Source organism: Bubalus kerabau, chromosome 10 (assembly GCF_029407905.1).
Source record: "Bubalus kerabau isolate K-KA32 ecotype Philippines breed swamp buffalo chromosome 10, PCC_UOA_SB_1v2, whole genome shotgun sequence".
NCBI lineage: Eukaryota > Metazoa > Chordata > Mammalia > Artiodactyla > Bovidae > Bubalus > Bubalus kerabau.
The window spans coordinates 19441224-19461221 of record NC_073633.1 but is presented as its reverse complement, the minus strand read 5'-3'; the positions used below and the strand labels follow the sequence as shown (position 1 = coordinate 19461221).

Here is a 19998-nt window from a genome sequence, read left to right as displayed (position 1 = left end):
AAACGTCAGACAGTTATCAGTTCTATCTAATCTGTTCTAGGAGAGCAGGCAAAATAAACCCTGAGGATCTAGGAAACAACTTTCAAATATCCCACAGTGGTCTTAAGACCAGGACCCGTGAGTTCCAGCCTCTACGCTGTCTCTGAGAATTATATAGAACCCAGCCAGCAAACAACAGTCTCAGAATTACTCACATGCTTGCTTGTGTTTCTCCGACGTACAAGCACAAGGTTTCTGAAGATCTCTGTCCTCATTCCCCCCAGCAGCCTCCCCCAGCTCCTTCCTCTTCCCAGAGCTGCCACATCTCACCACCTACCACCCACCTGCACACCTCCCCTCTTCTTCTGATTCTGAGTCACAAATGTGTAAGTGAGAGTGTCTGAAAATGCAGTTCAGGAGAGGGGGGTGATACTGGCCTGGCAAGGCTGGAATCCTCCTTAGTGAGCAGGGGAAAGCTGGATACACTGAATCTTAGTATTTTCCCCATCACAGTCATTACAAAGCCACTACAGCTCATGAGTGGACACGAGTCACTCATTCTGTAAGCTTGCTGAAGCCCATGGCAGATGAATGGGAAAGGTATTCTCTGATGCTGATGATACGGATGCAAGGTGGTGATCAAGGTCATAGGCCAAGTCAGAGTAGGAATCAGCTCATAGGTAGTGTCAGCATGCAATGAGATGGGGGGGGGGGGGGGGCGGATCCCGGAGGAGGTGGCCTTCCCGTGGTCCTTTAACAGACATGAGATGGGGACAACAGGCTTTTATTCCAGGAAAGCTGACAGCATAGCCAAGGTGTGGATGTGGAAACAAGCAGGATGAAGGGATGTGTAAAGAAAAGATGAGAAATACAGCTGAAACAGTCAGTCTGGGCATATTACCAAGGGCTTTGGATAGCAGCTAGATGTTTCAAAATCTTGTCAATATAGATTTCTAGCCTCCAGCAAATTAGAAGCATTCTTCCCATCTCTCTGCTATAAGTTCTTATTTAGCTTCTCCTCAATGCCCAGCACTGTTCCAGTACCATAAAATCTTGCCTCTGGGGAGAATGAGCCATTCCATACAATTGAGTATAACAGATGCTTATCGTGTTAAATTATCCCTTTTAATCAAGTGGATAGAAATTTTTCTGAGGGTTATTCTATAGTTTTCACACTTAAACAGAATGCTGAGCAGGGGTGGGGCGTGTTTCATTGGAGACTTGAAATCACCAAGGTGAACTCGGAAGCTAGAATACAGTGAAGCCCCCGAGGGCTTCCGAAGTGTCTGGAGTTATGTCCTGTCATTGAAAGCCTTGCTTTGCCCTCCTTTGTATAGCTCTGCTTTGTATTCCTTGCTGGCTGCTTCAAGCTACAAATCCACCACGGATGGGGAAGCTAAGGAGCAGGCTTGATAGAAACGTGTCTAAAGCAAGAACACTTGGATCTGAGAAAGGGCTTCCCTGGTGGCTCAGACAGTAAAGAGTCTCCCTGCAATGCAGGAAACCTGGGTTCGATCCCTGGATGGGGAAGATCCCCTGGAGAAGGGAATGGCAACTCACTCCGTTATTCTTGCCTTGAGAATCCCATGGACAGAGGAGCCTGGTGGGCTACAGTCCATGGGATCACAAACAGTCAGACATGACTGAGCGATTAACACTTTCAGGGAGCTCCCCTCTTCTCACTTACAGAGAAGTCAGTGACTGTAAGATACACCTGGCCTCTGTGACACCAGCTTCCCCTCCCTTGATCTAGGCCGTGCTCCTATTTCACCACTCAGCTCCAGACTTGAACACCCACCCACCCACTGAGCACTTCTCCCTGGGTGGGTCACAGGCACTTCAAACTCAGTGTGCCCCGAACTGATCCCCTCCAGATAACCCCTCCATTTATAAATAAATGGTGTAGCCATCCTTTCAGACACTCTAAACTTAGCCAACATCCAGGACCCTTTTCTCCTTTAGTCTGATGAACTCCAGGTCCTGCTGCTCTGCCTCTGAGGTCCCTAATCTGTTTCCCTCTCTGCACACCCACAACCACACCAACACCATCATCATCTCTTATGTGAACAGTGCAGCAGCCTCCTCAGTAGGGTCTTCAACATGCATGTCTAGGAGGACAGTCCCAGCCGAAAGCGGTCAGTGACTCCTATCATCTGCAAGATACCACCCCCACAACGCTGTAGAACATGACTCTAGCCATCTCTCCATCTCCTGCACCCCTTACTACAGCAACACGAAATAACCATTATTCCCCAAACTTACCATGCTGCCTCATGCCTCAGGCCCTTTGCACAGACTCGTCCTTCTTCCCAGACTACCCTCTCCCTGGTCCACCCAGTTAACTCAGTCCTCCTTTGGAACTCTGACCGACTGTCACTTCTGTGAAGCCTTCTCAACCATCATGGGCTAAGATTACCCTTTCCTCCCTCTGCCTCTTCTATTTCTCACACAAATTTTGCATATTTCACACTGTAATTATTTGTTCACACACCCATCTTTCCCATGAGTTGAGAGCAGAGGCTGTATATTCTTCATCCTTTACCCCCAGTACCAGAGAGCTTCCTCCCCACAGTAAACACTCAATCAGTGTTGACTGGTGCCAGGTAAGTGGGTATTGTGTGCTGGTACCTTGATTAGAGGATTGAAAGGGACCCAGGATGAGTTGAGTTTTGAGCCATGTTCTAAAGAAAGGACTATCTATGCAAAGCCATGATCAAAAGCAGCATGGTATCTGTGAAAAGGGCAGAAAAAAACAAAGCCCATGTCTAGTGCCACAGAGAGAGGAGCTGGTGTGCTATGAGGGTAAGGGATGAGCCACAGGGAAGACCGGGACTGGAGGCTGTGGGTGCCCTTTCCAGCCACCATACCTGCCTCTCCCTGGCCCAGGTGCCCTTCTGGAACGGCTGCAATGAGGATGAGCACTGCGTCCCTGACCTCCTGCTAGATGCCCGCAGTGACCTGCCCACAGCCATGTGAGTTGGTTCCTCCCCTCTCCACCCTGACTCCTTTCGCTCCCCTGCCGGTGGATCTGGGCTTCCAGGGCTCTGGATGACAATCTTGTACGCGCTTCTCCCAGGCAGCAAGGACCAAATACCGAACTTGGAGCATGGGCCTAGCTTAGGCTCTGCCTCTAACTCCTGTGTGACCTCAAGGAAATGCCTAGCCCTCTCTGGGCCTAAGTGACCGCCTCTCTAAAATGGATAGTTAGTCTAATCCAACCTTCTCAAATTTTGTTTAGAAAAAGAATCCTTTCTATACTATAAAGCTGAGAAAAGGTGGAGACTGAGGATCTAGCATTCTCAGTACTCATTGTGCAACTCCCAGACTAGATGACTTGTGAGGTCCTTGGACTGACCACTTGGGCTCAATGCTAAGGAGTTAGCGAGAGATGAGCAGGGTGATCACAATCCCCTGGAAGAAATAAACTAGCAGACAAGGAAAAATAATGATCCTATTTTAAATTTATGTAATGTGTTTTCAAAAAATTTATGCTTAACTTTTATTCAACTAGAGATGATTAGATAATAAACGTATACTGTAAATGGAAATAGTATAACATGATTGCTGCTGCTGCTAAGTCGCTTCAGTCGTGTCCGACTCTGTGTGACCCCATAGACAGCAGCGCACCAGGCTCCCCGGTCCCTGGGATTCTCCAGGCAAAAACACTGGAGTGGGTTGCCATTTCCTTCTCCAATGCGTGAAAGTGAAAAGTGAAAGTGAAGTCGCTCAGTCGTGTCCGACTCTTAGCGACCCCATGGACTGCAGCCTACCAGGCTCCTCTGTCCATGGGATTTTCCAGGCAAGAGTACTGAAGTGGGGTGCCATTGCCTTCTCTGATAACATGATTTTATATATATATATATATATATATATAAATAAACAAGTATCTACTGTATACCACAGGAAACTGTATTCAGCATCTTGTAATAAGGACTTGCCTGGCAGTCCAGTGGTTAAGACTCTGAGCTCCCAATGCAGGGGGTACCGGTATGATCCCTGGTCAGGGAACTAACATCCCACATGCTGCTTGGCACAGCCAAAAAAAAAAGTGTGTGTGTGTGTGTGTATAAAACTTATAAAGGAAAAGAATCTGAAAGAGAATAAATATATATAGATATATTAATATATATAACTGAATCGTTTGACCATACACCTAAAACTAATACAACATTGTACATCAGCCATACTTCAATTAAAAATACAAATAATAAACAAAAAATAACATAAATAGTACAGCCAAACCTTGTGAAAAGGAGTAGAAGCAAAGATTCTAACCAGCTGGGCTAATAATCAGGATTGTCTCTGTATTGAGCTCTGAGCTGCCTGGCAGCCAAAGCCAAAAGGGAAACGTGCTGACGGAGGGGTGATGCACGCACAGTGAGGCCTACCCGTGCCTTCCCCACCGCATGTGCCTGATCCCCGCCCGTCCCTTTCCCTCAGGGAGTACTGCCAGCGGGTGCTGAGGAAGCCTGTCCAGGACTGCTCTGCCTACACGCTGTCCTTTGACGCCGCGGTTTTCGTCATAGAGAGCATGCGGCGGCGGGTGGCAGTGGAGGCCGTGCTGGAGAACAAGGGTGAGAACGCCTACAGCACCGTCCTGAACATCTCCCAGTCCGCAAACCTGCAGTTTGCCAGCTTGATCCAGAAGGTAAGATCTTGGGGGCCTGCCTGAGGGGAAGCGCAGAGGCAGGAGAGGAGGGCTCCAAGTAGGGGCCTAACTGCCCTTCAGAATCACCTGGCAGCTTAGAGATCCCTGTGTCCGGACTTGTGCCGGACGTTCTCACTGATGTGGTCTGGGCGGGGCCTGGGTCAGCCTGCTATTAAAGCTTCCGGGTGATGTCAGCGTGCAGCCAGGGTTGAGAACCACGGGGAAGGGCAGTCTGAGCCTTTCAGAACCAAGGAGAGGAATATCCTTCAGCCTGCACCCTTGGCCCTTGTTAGGGACACACACACATTCACACACATATGTGTGCACAACAGCACGTACACACCCTCGGCCTACAGCTCCCCCTCCAGACTTTCTCAGAAAAGACCTTCTAACAAGAATCAGAACTGACTTCTCCCCCACTTTAAAGCTTCCCATGGTTCCCAGCTGCTTTCACAACAAATCTCAAACTCCTTTTTCTGGCATTCAAGCCCCTTCCTCCTTCCCCATCCACCCCTGCCACTTCTGCCCTCGCCTGCAGCCCCACTGGCCCCCAGTGTTGCCCAGTACACCTGCCCTTTCACACCAAGGCCCCCTCCCTCCTTTCCCGACAAGCTCCTGCTCCCTCTTGGTAACCCCTTACAACGCCTGCTTACATGTCACCCTCTCAACAGCCCCAGGAGGTGATGGTGGTGGTCGTGTCCCCCTTTACACAGGAGGAGACAGAGGCTCAGAGAGGGTTTAAGTGGACTGAACAGGGTCAGGCAGCCAGCAAGTGGAGGAGCAGGATTCCCACCCAGCAGCTGGCCCCTGCTCGCAATTCACGAGAGAGCATGGTCCCTGTGCCGCACTCCCTGGGGTGGCTTCCTGAAGCCCCAGAAGGTCACACAGGGCCCCCCAGCCTGCGCAGCTCCCTGGCACAGCCTTGTGCGTGCTCCATGGGCATCATCAGTGTCTGAGCACTGCCCTGCTATAACCCTGAGCTCCCAGAGGGCACGTGCCCTTTCTCAGTCACGTCTGTCCCCAGGGCTGGGCATGCAGAAGGCCCTCAAGACAAGTCTGTTGAACAAGCCTAGGACATAATTGTCATGTGTGGGTGCTCGGGGGTCCCAGGCTCCATCAGACACAGTCTCTGTCCTCACAGATCTCACAGCGTCCACATGGGGCCTGGGGGCTGCAGAATAGAACAGCCAGCCCTGTGTTCTCACCTCGACCACCCCTTCCATTGGCCTGGAGAGAGACAGGACGACCCCTCCCCAGCCATACACACACACACACACACACACACACACACGAGCATGCACTCTTCCTATAGAGCAGGAAGAGAAGCCCAGTGGAGTGAGGCCCACTAGAAAAGCGGGGGGCTGCCTGCCCTTGATGGGTCCCCAGTGTCCTCAAATAGACCCCAGGTCAGTGCACAGAATGCAAGGAGAGGTTGTTAGTGCAAAATCACTTCCTCTGCCAGGCCCAGGTCCTGCCCCGCAGCCCAGAGTAAAAGCACCCGGCTCACCTGATAGTCTTTAGGCCTCTTCTTCCAGAGATTGTTTATCTCAATCTGGACTTAGGTTATTTAGGGGAAATAGAGCCCCAAACCTGCATCCATCTTTTCCTGCTGCCGTAGCCCATACTGTCCAAGGCCAATCCCATGCCTGTTCATAACCCTCATGGGAAGGAATCATGGTGCTTTGTTTCTTCGACACAAAGGGAGTTTGGAAATGTGTCCTGTGAAGGGCCATGTCCACAGGCACACGTACACGCACACACACATGTACACATACACATGGCATATAGTATGTGAGTAGGGCTGGCCTGCAGCCTCGCTCCTTCACCAGCACCACCGTCCATCCCCAGCCCAGGAGGTGCTCACAGCAGAAACACCCCCTCCTTCCTCTCCCCAACCCCTACTACCCAACAAGGGGACCTCAAGTGGAAGAAGCCACTTTCTGGTGGACTGAGCAGGTTACCTCCCATCTCTGGGCCTCACGGACCCCACCTGTAAGCTGGATGATAAGTCCTGCCTCCAGGCTTGATCCAAAGGGAGTGACACAGCACGTCCATGAGTGCCTGCCCATTTTCTTCACAACCGGGCACCGCTGGAGCCAGGCCCTACTGTCCTGCACCGGCTCCTGCCATGCTCTCTGCACCCAGAACCATGCCACACCCGCGCCTCCAGGGGCTCTGTGCCTGCAGCCTCTGCTGCCTGTGTTGCAGCCTCAGCCTGGGCAGGTGGGGGCTGGGGGCAGGGGTGGCCCCCAGACCTGGGTCTGAGACCCCACCTAACTACTGCCCATGACGCCCCCACCTTCCCCCAGGATGACTCAGATGGCAGCATCGAGTGTGTGAACGAGGAGAGGAGGCTCCACAAGAAAGTCTGCAACATCAGCTATCCTTTCTTCCGGGCCAAGGCCAAGGTGGCAGCTGGGGCGTGGTGTGCGGGGGGCCTGGGGCGGGTCAGGCTGGGGCGGTGTGCCCAGGGCGGGTCAGGGAGGCACGGGGGGGGGAGCAAGAGAAGTAGAAGCCAACAGAGGGGCAGACTGGGGAGGGACGGAGAGGCCTGGGGGTGGCTTTAAATTAAGGTTGTTTTATTCTCCCAAGAACCAACATTTGAATGACCTAATCAGCCAGCCACCCCCAGGGCTGACAGCACACGCCCTGAGAGCATGGGCCCTCACCTCGGGGAATCCTGCCGCTTCCGCCCCCCACCCCCCACCTCCTCTTGGCCAGTTAGCCCTCTGTACCATACCCTAGCATGTTTTTACTTTTTAAAAAAAATTTTTGGCCTCACCATGAGGTATGTGGGATCTTAGTTCCCTGATCGGGGATTGAACCCACGGCCCCTGCATTGGAAGTGTGGAGCCTCAACTGCTGAACCACCAGGGACGTCCCCCTAACATGTTTTTAAAATGTCCAGCCTCTGTCTCCCCAGCTCTGTCTGGGGAGAGGTGGGGAGGAAAATGAATGTTTTTTGAGCAGGTACCATGTGCTTAAAAGTACATGTGAAAAGAGTGTAGAGTTGGGAGAAGCAACTTCCTGGGAAAGGGAGGTAGACTCCAGATTGTGGGAGCATTTTCCCATCCCCTGGGCAGCAGGCAGCCACTGAAGATTCCAGAGTAAGGGAACACCTAACTGAGGCCAAGCTGCTTGTAAAGTGAGCATCAGACTGAGGGGAGCCTGAGGCAAGGTTAGCTGGAGAGCCGAGTGTGTTCCCACAGCAGAGTCTGCAAGGCTGGGGGATGGAGCGAGGGATTAGGGCTCCTTAGAAAAGAACTTGTCAAGATTGCAGTGTTTGAGATGAGGCACTGACACACTCAGGAGCTCTTGGGTGAAGACCCAGGGGGTGCAGCACCCAGCCCAAGCTTCCCCACCCCACCCGTGGCCACTTGGGGAGAAAGGTCCCCGCCACCAAGGTCTCCTTGAGAAAACCAATGAGGGTCAGACCTAGGAAGAGCACCAGGGTTCCATGCAAAGCCCCAGTATAACCACCAGGCGGGACAGAAGGTAACAAAAGGCTCACAGGGCACCATCAGGGGACCCAGGCCCTACTCCTGGGGGAAGGCCAAAGGCAGAACGGGGACCGGGGCCATCGGAGCGGCGGGAGGGCCTCTGGACAAGGAGACAGATGTGTGACTAGCCTGCTGAGTAGCCTGGGACAGCCTCCACGCTTCCCCACCTGTTCACACGCAAGAACAGGGAGTGCACGTGGGCGGTCTTACCACTCACTTCTGGCCGCACCTCCCATGGTACATGGTGATGGCCGGCTCCCCTTCCTGCCATCAACTCACCCCCCCAGAAATTCCTGCAGGAAGAGTCTGAAATTGGACTTGCTGCCTTCTGGTGGCCTTCTAGTTAAAAAGGGAGGTGGCGAAGGGCTGGCTCCACAGCCAAGAAGCCCCATCTCAGGAGCTGTTGACCTTGGCTGCGTCCCCTCCACAGCCCCCAAGCGCAGCTCACATTACTCCAGCACTTGGTCCTCCCTCCCCCAGTCCATTCCCTGCCAGCAGGGTCCACTGAGAGGGCAGGGGCTGGGAGGGGGGGCCAGGGCTGCTGCGGGCAAGCAGTTCCCAGCCATTCCAGCTCCAGCGACTCTTTCTTTGCAGGTGGCTTTCCGTCTGGATTTCGAGTTCAGCAAATCCATCTTCCTGCACCACCTGGAGATCCAGCTCGCAGCGGGCAGGTCAGGGCTGGCCCACTCCTTTTCCCTCCCCACTTGCAACTCCCAGGCCCTGTTCTGCCACTAGGAACTGCCCCTCCCCACATCCCTCGCTGCCCCAGCCTGGGAGGGCCCCAGGTTAGTCCCCAAGTGCTGGCGAGCTGCACTGCCACTGTTATTCAGCTTGGATAGAAATAATAATACCCTTACCTTTATATAGCAGTTGCTTAAAAGCTTACAGTTGTGAAGCACTGGGCACATATTATCTCAGTCAGTCTTTACAGCAGCCTCTTAAGCAAAGCAGGACTTATTCCCATCCCACCTCCCAGGTAAGAAAAAGCTCAGAGAGTTTGAGTGAATTTCCCATCAACACACAGCATGTAAATAGCACAACTCGAAGGTAAACACTAGATTTCCTACTCCTCCCATCCAAGCACTAACCAGGCTCAACCCCGCTTAGCTTCTGAGAAGGGATGAGATAGGGTGCATGCAGGGTGGTATGGCCATAGACAGATTTCCTCCTCTTTATCCAGCGCTAGATGAGATGGGGTGCATGCAGGGTGGTGTGGTTACCCTGCACAGATTTCCTCCTCCTTATCCAGTGCTCTTTCTGCGCTGGCCCCTTCTCTCCCCTTGCAAAGTTCCAGTTTTTAAAGACTTTCTCTTAACTCTCTGTGGATCTGTCTATCTGTCTGTCTCGCAGGTTTCCCCGAGGCAGTTCACTTTAGGTTAACACCATGAATCACCCATGTCAGTAATAAACACACAAAGGCAGGAAGGGATTCTAGCTTTAGAAGGCTTTATAAACCCTCCTGAGAACTTCTCCACACTGGAAATAAATCTGGCAGCACCAACGTTCGAGCACACACACAAGTCAGCAGTCACGAAGTGCTGGTGATCCACACGCCAGTGTGTGCTTAGTGCAGTTAGCCAGTCTGTGCACTTGGGTGGAATGCTCACCTGCCATAAGGCGAAGATGTGTTGATATCTTGAGGCCTCCCTCTAAGAAAAGAGCCCCTTCTCACAGGTAATGAACACCCTTGCCTGCAGAGTTCTTGGCAGCGTGGCTGCTGGCGGGCACTTGTGAGTTGGGCGTGTGTGTGTGTCAGACTCCCTTTTCTAACTAAGCACCTCTCTGGGTTAAAGCTTCCAAAGGAAATCCAGCTTCATGTACATAATGAGCAGAAATTGTATCTCTTTGTGTCTAAAATGATCTGCCCTGGTGGTGTGGTTCGTGGTGCTCAGAAGTAAAGGGAAGCATATTTGACAAAACTCTAATGCCTCCCTGGTCTTTTAAAGGCAGCACACAGCCCCTCAGCCACTGCATGGGAGCTGCCCGACCTGTACCTCAGAAAGGTCAATTCAAGAGTCAGTAAACGCTCTCAGTTCAGTTCAGTTACTCTGTCATGTCCGACTTTTTGCAACCCCATGAACCACAGCACGCCAGGCCTCCCTGTCCATCACCAACTCCCCGAGTCCACCCAAACCCATGTCCATTGAGTTGGTGATGCCATCCAACCATCTCATCCTCTGTCGTCCCCTTCTCTTCCTGCCCTCAATATTTCCCAGCATCAGGGTCTTTTCCAATGAGTCAGCTCTTCGCATCAGGTGGCCAAAGGATTGGAGTTTCAGTTTCAGCATCAGTCCTTCCAATGAACACCCAAGACTGATCTCCTTTAGGATGGACTGGTTGGATCTCCTTGCAGTCCAAGGGACTCTCAAGAGTCTTGAATCAATTCTTCATGCTCCTCTCCTCCCCTGGGCAGAGCCTTGCCCTGCAAGCATAATCCCCACCCCTGGGGCCCCCAGCACAGGACTTGCCGGGCTGACAGATGAGAGGGGGCACAGGCTGCTGTGAGCAAGCTGGCATGGTCCTCCCAGCCTCCAGCCCAGATGTGCTGTACCCAGAGAGAGGGCAGGGAAAGCTGAAGTCCAGGTCCCCTGCCTCCCCGGCCTTTCCCCTCCTGGGAGACACCTCCAATGGCTGCCCGGCACCGCGCCCCCAGCTGGCCTCTCTGGAGCCGCAGCCCTAGACCAGCCGGGAGGCTCCTTCTCAGCCCGGCTTGGATCCCTCCAGCCACCCTGAGCCAGTCGGGGTGTGGGGCTGAGTGGAGGGAGGGCTGCCCCTTCGTGACCGCAGGCGCGGCCGGCTCTCCTTACAGTGACAGCGATGAGGAGGAGAGCACCAAGGAAGACAACACGGCCCTTCTGCACTTCCACCTCAAGTACGAGGCCGACGTCCTCTTCACCAGGTGGGCCGGGGCCCCGGGGCCCCTGTGCTCAGAGATGCAGCCAAGTGTTATCCCTAAGAGTGCAGCGCCCCGTCCATGAAAGGGAGGCGGTGTCCACTAGAGGAGGAGGAGGCACAGACCTGGTCCCCAGGGAGCTCCCTGCAGGGGGCACCCCGAGGGCTGGGGGCACAGGCAGCGTCCACCCAGGAGAGGCTGCAAGTGGGGCCCTGCTCTTCAGAGAAGTCAAAACAGTATCCGAAGTTGCTAAAAAGTCCATCTGCATTTCATTACCACCTCACACTGGCAATTCTAAACAGTATCAGTGAGCAAATGCTCCTGCCCCCAGGGCAGACTGCTCCCACCACCCCCCTCCCTCAGTCTGCTCCTGGCCCCCAGTCTGCAACCCCCCCACCTCCCAGAGCGCCCAGGTAGGTGGAGAAGTCAGGAAGTAACAGCAAACAGAAAGCTCTGGCCCTCCTTCAGCCAACACTAGAGGCTGGAACGGTGCACAGTGGGCAAGTTGGTGATCGAAAGAGGCCATGCGCCTGGGCACGAGGCAAGGACTGGGATGGCAGAGAACTGGCCTCTGATTCATGCCCATCCCACACCCCAGCAGACATTGCTAATTGATCTCAGTGCTCATTCCTGCTGGGAAGAAGCCTTCCCAACACAGCCCTCCCAGTGGACACAAGAGGAAACCTGTTTGCTGTGATCCAGGGAGATGGGAACATGCCCACACCTTCTTTCGTTCGTTTATCCATCCAGCCAACGCCGACTGAGCTCACGGCGTCCCTGTCCTCTGTCCCTGTAGGAGCAGCAGCCTGAGCCACTACGAGGTCAAGTCCAACAGCTCCCTGGAGAGATACCATGGCATTGGGCCTCCCTTCCACTGCGTTTTCAAGGTTAGGCTGGAGGGCAGCCAGGCAGACAGCGAAAGATGGGAGCTGAGAACCCCCGTTTGGGAGGGAAGGAATCTGAAAGTGTTGCCAGTGCCCAGATTCCAGCCTCAACCCTGCCACCCCTTCACTATGAGACTTTAGGCAAGTCCCTCCCGTCTCTGAGCCTCTCAATCCTCATCTGGACAAGTATGGGGCTGGACTGGGAGGATGTGTCAGTGAAGATTAGGTGTATCTGCTTATGATTTTTAAATATGAAAAAACAGTGATATATATAATGCTCTGGGGTTTATTCTCTCCCATAAAAAAGAAGTCCAGAGTTGACAACTTTACAAAGTCCTCTGGGACTGGGTCTCCTTGTGTCCACTCCACCATCCTCAACATGTGATCATCAACCTCTCAAGTTCACCTCATAGTCCAAGGTGGCTGCAGCTCCAGTCATCACATCCTCATTCCAGGAAGAAGGAAGGGGAGAAGAGTGTGCAAGACCCCTCCCTGAGGAACCTCTTTGGCACTGCCTCACACCTCCAGTTACTTCTCATTGTCCAGAACAGTGTGGTTCAGCTATATGGGAGGCTAGGAAATGTGCCTTTTTGCCTTGGTTTCTGTCACTAAGGAAGAAGGGAGAAGGAAAATTAGGAGGCATTTAAGAGTCTCTGCCCCATGATCTCCCCAGCCCTGAATTGTTGGGCAAGAGTCAGGAGCAGGCAGACAGCTAGAAACACACAGATGCCTCGATGGCTTGTCCAAGAGAGGTTTAATAATCTGCCCAAGGCCACACAGCTCAACTGTGGCAGCAGCCATGGGTTATGTGTTCAGCCTTTCTGATTCCAAAACCCTGCTTGTATTCACTGCGGCTCTGACATTGAATAGATGATGAGATGGTTGGATGGCATCACCGACTCAATGGACATGCTGCTGCTGCTACTGCTGCTTAAGTCACTTCAGTCGTGTCCGACTCTGTGCGACCCCATAGACGGCAGCCCACCAGGCTCTGCCGTCCCTGGGATTCTCCAGGCAAGAACACTGGAGTGGGGTGCCATTGCCTTCTCCGTCAATGGACATGAGTTTGAGTAAACTCCGGGAATTGGTGATGGACAGGGAGGCCTGGCGTGCTACAGTCCATGGGGTCACAAAAAGTCAGACACGACGAGCGACTGAACTGAACTGAACTGAACTGATGCTGAATGCATCGCAGCTAGAATGTGCACCAATGCACACTATTTACATCGTGCATCAGAATGTAATCATTACATCCGTTAATGATTCTCTCTCATAATAAAGGAGTTGCTGTCACCGTCTCCACCCAGACCTCTGTCCAGGGCGACACCCAGCACCATAGCCAAACGAGGGTGAAAGGGGGAAGTAACCCTTGCTTTCAGCCTCATGGCCCCCAGTGGCCGTCCTCAGCCTCCAGGAGCCCATCCCTTTCAGCTGCCGTGCAGTTTCCTTCCTGCAGCCCCCAGCCAAGATCTGGAAGAGCTTTAGAGCATCCACAGTGAAAGGGCCAGGGAGCTTGAAGGAACTTGTTTCTCAGTCCTGGCTGGGGTTGGGGGGCTCAACCCCATGGACCTTGTCCCCCACCACCCAACCACTGCTGGATGTACTGACACCTCCCCCTCTCGGGCCATAGATCCAAAACTTGGGCTTGTTTCCCATCCACGGGGTGACGATGAAGATCACCGTTCCCATAGCCACCAGGGGAGGCAACCAGCTACTGCTGCTGAGGGACTTCCTCACTGACCAGGTACCCACGCCCCGGGGGCTGGTGTGGGGAGGGGACAAGCAGACCGCTAGGTGTGCCCTCGAGTCCCCGGACCCCAGCTCCTTCCCTGGGCCCAGGGCCGGCTGGGCCTTCCCTGGGCAGAGGGGAGAGAGGACTGTTCGGGCTGCCGAGTCTGCCAGGGCTGGTGTGAGGCTGGTTGCCTGTTTCCTCATGCAGGTGAACACGTCCTGTAACATCTGGGGGAACAGCACGGAGTACCGGCGTGCCCCGACGGAGGAGGACTTGAGTCGCACCCCACAGCTGGTGAGCGTCCCCATGCCAGGAGCCCCGGGACGAGGAGAGGGGCTGCCTGAGCTCCTCGACCAGTAGTTTGTCCACAGGAGCTTATCGAAGCCTCTCTATGTCCCAGCCTCAAACCAAGAGGAAACAGAAAAGATACTTCATATCCTTAGTGGGCTCACATCTCAGGGGAGACAGGGGGTTGAGTGTAAAGAAGCCAGGGGTGGAGGCTGGGAGACGTGTTGAGTGAGGGGCAGAGGAACGGACAACCTTGAATAAGAGGAGCAGGGGGGCTTCCCTGGTGGTCCAGTGGCTACGACTCTGCATTCCGAATGCAGGGGGCCCAGATTCGACCCCTGGTCAGGGAACTAGTTCGCACATGCCACAGCTGAAAAGCTCCAACCAAATTAAAAAAAAAAGTGGAACAGAGATCATGGACTTGCCCTGTGCCTAAAAGGGTTAGTAGGATGCGGACTAGCAGAGGGAGGAGGAAGGAGCCGAGACGGAACAGCGAAACAGAGGCCAGACCCCACGAGGCTTGTACTGGAAGCACTGATCATATCAGCCGGGGCCTCCCTGTCCCCAGAGATAGAAGGCTGTGCTTAGTAGCTCAGTCGTGTACGACTCTTTGTGACCCCGTGAACTGTAGCCCGCCAGGCTCCTCTGTCCACGGAATTTTCCAGGCAAGGGATCTTCCTGACCCAGGGATCAAACACTCTTTGATCCTCTTGACCCTTGTGCGTTGGCAGGCGGATTCTTTACCTTCAGTGCTATCTGGGAAGCCTGAAATGGAGGCCAATGTCAACGCCCAAGGTCCTCCCAGGACACCTGCTAGGGTCCAGGTTTCTGTTCCCGGGGCTACCTCTGCCCCACGCACCAATTTCTGAGCATGCTTTCATGACTCCTTACCCAAATAAAAATCTTCTCGGTTTTCATTTGATTTCCCCAAACAAAGCATTTTTGGAGTGTAGTGCACGGTACTGAAGACAGACGTGGGTGAGGTGAGGTGGCTGCAAGAGAGCCACACAAATGAGTTTAACCTAATAAATCCTAATTATTTGATGATTTGTTTGGGTTTTCTATTAGGATAGTGTCATCTGCAAGTAATAATAGATTTAGTTTTACCATTCAATCCTTTTAAATTGTTTTTCTTATTCCTCTGTCTAGGAGCTCCAGGGCAATGCTAAACAGAAATGATGACCATCTTGTCTTGATTCTGCATTTAAAGGAATTATTTTAGTTTTTCATTGTGAAATGTAATACTTGATGTAGTTTTTTTTGTTGTTTTTTAATAAGCACCCTTATTCAGATTCAGGAAGTTCCCTGGTAGTTGTTTTTTTTATCACAAACAGAAGTTGGATTTCATAAAATGCTTAAAGTTAAAGCATCTTAAAGTTTAAGCGTAAGTGCTTAAAGTTACTGCATCTGTTAAAGTAATGTGTCACTTTCCCTTTAATGTGTTTGTAGGGGGATGACATTTATAGGCTCTCTAGTGCTGACCTAAAGTTCTGTTCCTGGATTACATCCAATAATGCACAACTTCAAATGGAGCATCCGATACATTAATACTGTCCTTACCTTGTCCTCCAGCCAGCCTCGGCAGCCCCAGCCCCTGTGACCTCCACCCCTCACCTCCTTCCTTGTCCCCTGTCCTCTGTCACCCTTCCCCAGGAGCAAAACCCCACTTGGTCAAGCTGGGCAGCTGAGCCATCTCTCTGGTGGCCAAGCCCCTGCTCACCCAGAGACCCTCCTCTTTCAGAATCACAGCAACTCTGATGTAGTCTCCATCAACTGCAACGTGAGGCTGGCCCCCAACCAGGAAATCAATTTCCATCTGCTGGGGAACCTGTGGTTGAGGTCCTTAAAAGCAGTAAGTAGAGCTCCAGGGCCAGGCTGGAGGAGACGGGTGCTAGGGAGTCTCTCCAAGGGAAGGGCCAGCTCCTGACAAGGCCTCTGATTACACAGCTCAAGTACAAGCTGATGAGAATCACGGTCCACGCGGCCTTGCAGAGGCAATTCCACAGCCCATTCATCTTCCGCGAGGAGGATCCCAGCCGCCAGGTGAGCACTCGGAACCCTACAGACCTGGGCTCGTGCCAGGCCAGCTTGGAGAAGGGTCATCCCTTCGCTTAAAGTTTCCGTACTCCCCCTGCAGGAGCGAGATGGACAGGCCTCCCGCAGTTGGTGCAACATCAGAGGAGAGGGGAAATAAAGACAAACAGGCCGTTGGGACAAAAGGAAGAGGGGACCAGAAATAGGCATTCATCACCCTGTACGTGGGGCGTGGGGGGCACCAAGCTCTATACCTCCACAGCTCCCCGGAGGCAGAGGAAGGAGGAACACCTGCGTGTTTTACACTAGAGGAAGCAGAAGCACTGTCCAGGCTGCCTGCCTCCTGCCTTGGGGCAGCGAGGCTGGGTCTTGGCAAACTGGCAGCCTAGAATGGCCAGCGAGTCCTCCCCTCCTCATCCATCCTCACCTCAGATCTAATTAATGAAGGTGGCTGCAAACCGAAATTGTGAAGATCAAGGGATGGGAGAAGTCTCTGTATTGGGACTCTTTTTTAATTGAGTAAAGCCAGATTGTTACAGATCAGACTGGCTTGAATCAGGGTCCAGGAAAGGAGCGAAGATCCAGGCGGTGCTCCTGGGAAAATGAGAAATTGGGTCTTGAAATGAAGGTGGGTGTGTTCTTGCCTGGAGAATCCCAGGGACAGGGGAGCCTGGTGGGCTGCCGTCTATGGGGTCACACAGAGTCGGACACGACTGAAGCGACTTAGCAGCAGCAGCAGCAGCTCTAGAAGGAGCTGGGCATCTCAGGCATGGGACTCTGCTGCCCTCCACTGGCCACATCCCTGAACTGTGGTCTGGGCTCTGGGTGAGCCTCCTATCCCAGGTGTCCAGTGAATCCCCAGCCCCATCCCAGGAGATGCTGGAGAGCAAAATACGCTGGGTCAGGAAGCCAGACCTTAACAAGTCACCAACGTCGATCCCAAACAGTGTGGAGGTGTGCCAGGCCGAGAGGGAGCCCAGGCAGAAGCCCAGGAGCAACAGTCAGGCAAACACCCCGGGAGCAGTTTTACTTGTTCCTTCTGCAGCGTTGTCGGGTTTTCCTGCTGTTTCTCAGCCTCCACCACAGATAAATGAGGCCAACAAAGTGTGGGTGCAGTCTGAGGGTGAGCCCAGGTCAGAGCAGGGCATGTCCAGGAGGTCTTTCTGGAGACAGTCCACTTGATCCGAATCTCGGGAGACAAGCTGGAATTTCCCAGGCAATCAAGTGAGAAGTGTGGTGCAGACACCACACACATAACGACCTCACTCTCCACACCAGTTCATTTGTCATTTACTAGTTTATGACTTCTCCTTCCACTCCCACCCCTCACCCTCTGAAACCCCTCTTATACTCTCTGGATGCCTCGCTTCTCTTAGAAACCCAGTCACCCCTGACTTAAGCCCCTGGTGGCTTGGCTCTGAGCAAGGTGCCAGCCTTCAAGGATGGAAAAAGCTAGACAGGACCTGCTGTCGGTGGAGTATGCCGTGTTCACTGATCACCCCTCATGGCTCTGAGGGGCGTCTCCATGGCCACTTTCCAGATATGGAAACGGAGGCTGTGTAAGGTAGGGCAGAAGGGGAGCAGGCTTTCCTGTTGAACAGTCAGGGGCCAAGCCAGGCTCTGCTGCCATGCTGTCGAGGGGTGCATTCATTCAGGCTTTCAGCGAGGTGACTGAGCTCCTGCTCTGGGCAGGCCCTGTTCCACACACTGAGGATAGAGCAGCAAGCAAAACAGACAAGCCCCTGCTCTCCCTGGAGCTGACCCTCTGGACTGGGGTGGGGGAAGAGGCAGTGAACGTAAGTTCGATGTCAGTGGTGATAAGCTCTGCCCAGAAAAACGCAGACGCGTAACGGTGGAGAGGAGGTGGTGCTGTTTTATACAGTAAGCCCGGGGGAGCCACTGCATAAAGGGACAGAGACCCGGAGCAGCACAGTGGTGCCTCGTGGCGGAGCCCTGCCAGCAGAAGGAGCGGAGGTGAGAGTCCCAGCAGCAGGCGCAGTGCTGGGCGTGCTGGCGGCCAGGTGGCGGAGTCGAGAGCAAGAGACAGAGCAGGAGATGAGGCTGCAGAGATTCAAAGGGCCAGAGGGCGCAGGGCCTTGCAGGCCAGGACGAGGATTATAATTTTCTCTCTGAGTGAGATGGGAAGCCTGGGGAACCAGCAGAACAGAGCATACACCCTCTGCCTCTGGCTGCCAGGAACAGGCTGAGGAATGAGATCAGGAGTTTGTGTGAGGACCGCATGGACCGACGGATGTGAGTCAGGAGCGCAGTGGAAGGTCTTCCCTGCTGGCCCAGTAGTTAAGAACCCAAGCTCCTAATGCAGGGGGCCCAGGTTTGATCCCTGATCAGGGAACTAAGATCCCATAGGCTGTGTGGTGGTGGTGGTTTAGTCACTAAGTCATGTCCAACTCTTGCGATCCCTGGACTATAGCCTGTGTGGCGTGGCCTAAAAACAAACACAAACAAAAATAGTTTAAAAAAAAAAAAAAAGAGTGCAGTGGAGAGTCCAGGTAGAAGGTAGAAACATGAATGCATCAACTGGCCTGAAGATGGTTATGGCCTTCCCCAGAACTGTGTTAGGGCTTTCATAGCCCTGGGCACTTTTGCTTTCAGGACTTTTCTCCAAAAACAGGGGAAAAAAAATTATTATTTTATGACTTGGTCTGTATAAAGACAAATAAAATCCAGACAAGATTATAATCGTCTTTTGATTCTAACTTTAAAGGAAATTAGAACATTTTTGTGGGCCCCTAAAAGCACTGTGAGTTAGTCACTCAGTCGTGTCCAACTCTTTGTGACCCCATGGACTGTAGCTCGCCAGGCTCCTCCATGGAATTCTCCAGGCAAGAATTCTGGAGTGGTTGCCATCCCCTTCTCAAGGGGATCTTCCTGACCCAGGGACTGAACTTTGGTCTCCTGCACCCCAGGCAGATTCTTTACTGTCTGAGCCTTCAGAAGCACTGTGGGCCCTTACCACTGTGCCCACTGCACCTACCTCATAAGGCAGCTCTGAGGGAGAGTCCCGGAGTGACTGGAGATAAAGAAGAGGTCCACGGAGAGGGAGACGGGATGAACTGGGAGATTGGAATTGACATATATATACTGTTGATACTATGTATAAAATAGATAACTGACAAGAATCTGTGCTATAGCCCAAGAAGTGCTACTCAATGCTCTGTGCTGAAGGAAATCCAAAGCAGAGGGGATATATGTACACATAGAGCTGACTCACTCTGCTGTAGATCAGAAACTAACACAAGACTGTAAAGCAACTACACTCCAATAAAAATTAATTTAAAAAAGATGTCCAAGGACAGAGCCATAGGACACACCAACATTTAGGAAGCGGCAGCAAACAAAGCAAGAAACAGTAGCCCATGTAGAAGAAGGAGGATCCAGGCAGAGAGAAGTGGCCCAAAAGCAAAAGCGGAACATGTCTCGGAGAGAAGGTGGGATCGCCTGGTCACTTAAGTCAGGGGCCCACCGTGCTGGGGCAGGGGGCTCTGAGGCCGCTCAGCAGGCTGTGTGCCGCCCACCCCTGCAGTGTCTTCCTGGGGAAGGGGACGCAGCTCTCCCACCAGCTGCCAGCTGCCTCCTGCCCTCCTGCCCTGCCCCAGGCTGCCGCCTGCCCGGGGCCCCAGGACAGTAGTCTGTTGACACGGCCCCACCCCTCCCCTTGCAGATCACGTTTGAGATCTCCAAGCAAGAAGACTCGCAGGTCCCCATCTGGATCATCGTGGGCAGCACCCTGGGGGGCCTCCTGCTGCTGGCCCTGCTGGTCCTTGCGCTCTGGAAGGTGAGGGCCCCGCAGAGGGGTGGGGCAGCACCCTGGGTGTCCCGGCCTGGGGCCCCAGCCTCTGAGCTGTGTGGCCAGTGCCCACATGCTCCTCCACATGGGAGCTGGGGCCCGCCCAGCCGCCTCCGCAGAACTCGCGGGCTCCTCACCACAGCAGGCAGATGGGCCACCAGAGGGCACTCAACCTGTGGCTCCAGCCCTTTTGTGGGTCCCGTTCTGGGTCCCTGATGAAAGCTAGCCTTCC

At 53.3% G+C, this 19998-nt stretch overlaps 1 protein-coding gene and 1 non-coding gene across 2 annotated transcripts in view; both read left to right on the top strand.

The window, feature by feature from the left end:
* ITGA11 (integrin subunit alpha 11) overlaps window positions 1-19998 on the top strand; it is a 132136-nt gene that overhangs the window by 110047 nt on the left and 2091 nt on the right. The window contains exons 19-29 of the mRNA XM_055536822.1: window positions 2866-2951; window positions 4420-4627; window positions 6937-7035; window positions 8722-8798; window positions 10937-11026; window positions 11817-11907; window positions 13535-13648; window positions 13844-13930; window positions 15666-15776; window positions 15872-15967; window positions 19641-19754. Of these exons, the coding sequence (XP_055392797.1) occupies window positions 2866-2951; window positions 4420-4627; window positions 6937-7035; window positions 8722-8798; window positions 10937-11026; window positions 11817-11907; window positions 13535-13648; window positions 13844-13930; window positions 15666-15776; window positions 15872-15967; window positions 19641-19754 (1173 nt within the window). The remainder of the gene's footprint in view (window positions 1-2865; window positions 2952-4419; window positions 4628-6936; window positions 7036-8721; window positions 8799-10936; window positions 11027-11816; window positions 11908-13534; window positions 13649-13843; window positions 13931-15665; window positions 15777-15871; window positions 15968-19640; window positions 19755-19998) is intronic.
* On the top strand, window positions 14202-14274 carry TRNAR-CCG (transfer RNA arginine (anticodon CCG)). The gene has a single exon. It is a non-coding gene; the product is annotated as a tRNA-Arg (tRNA).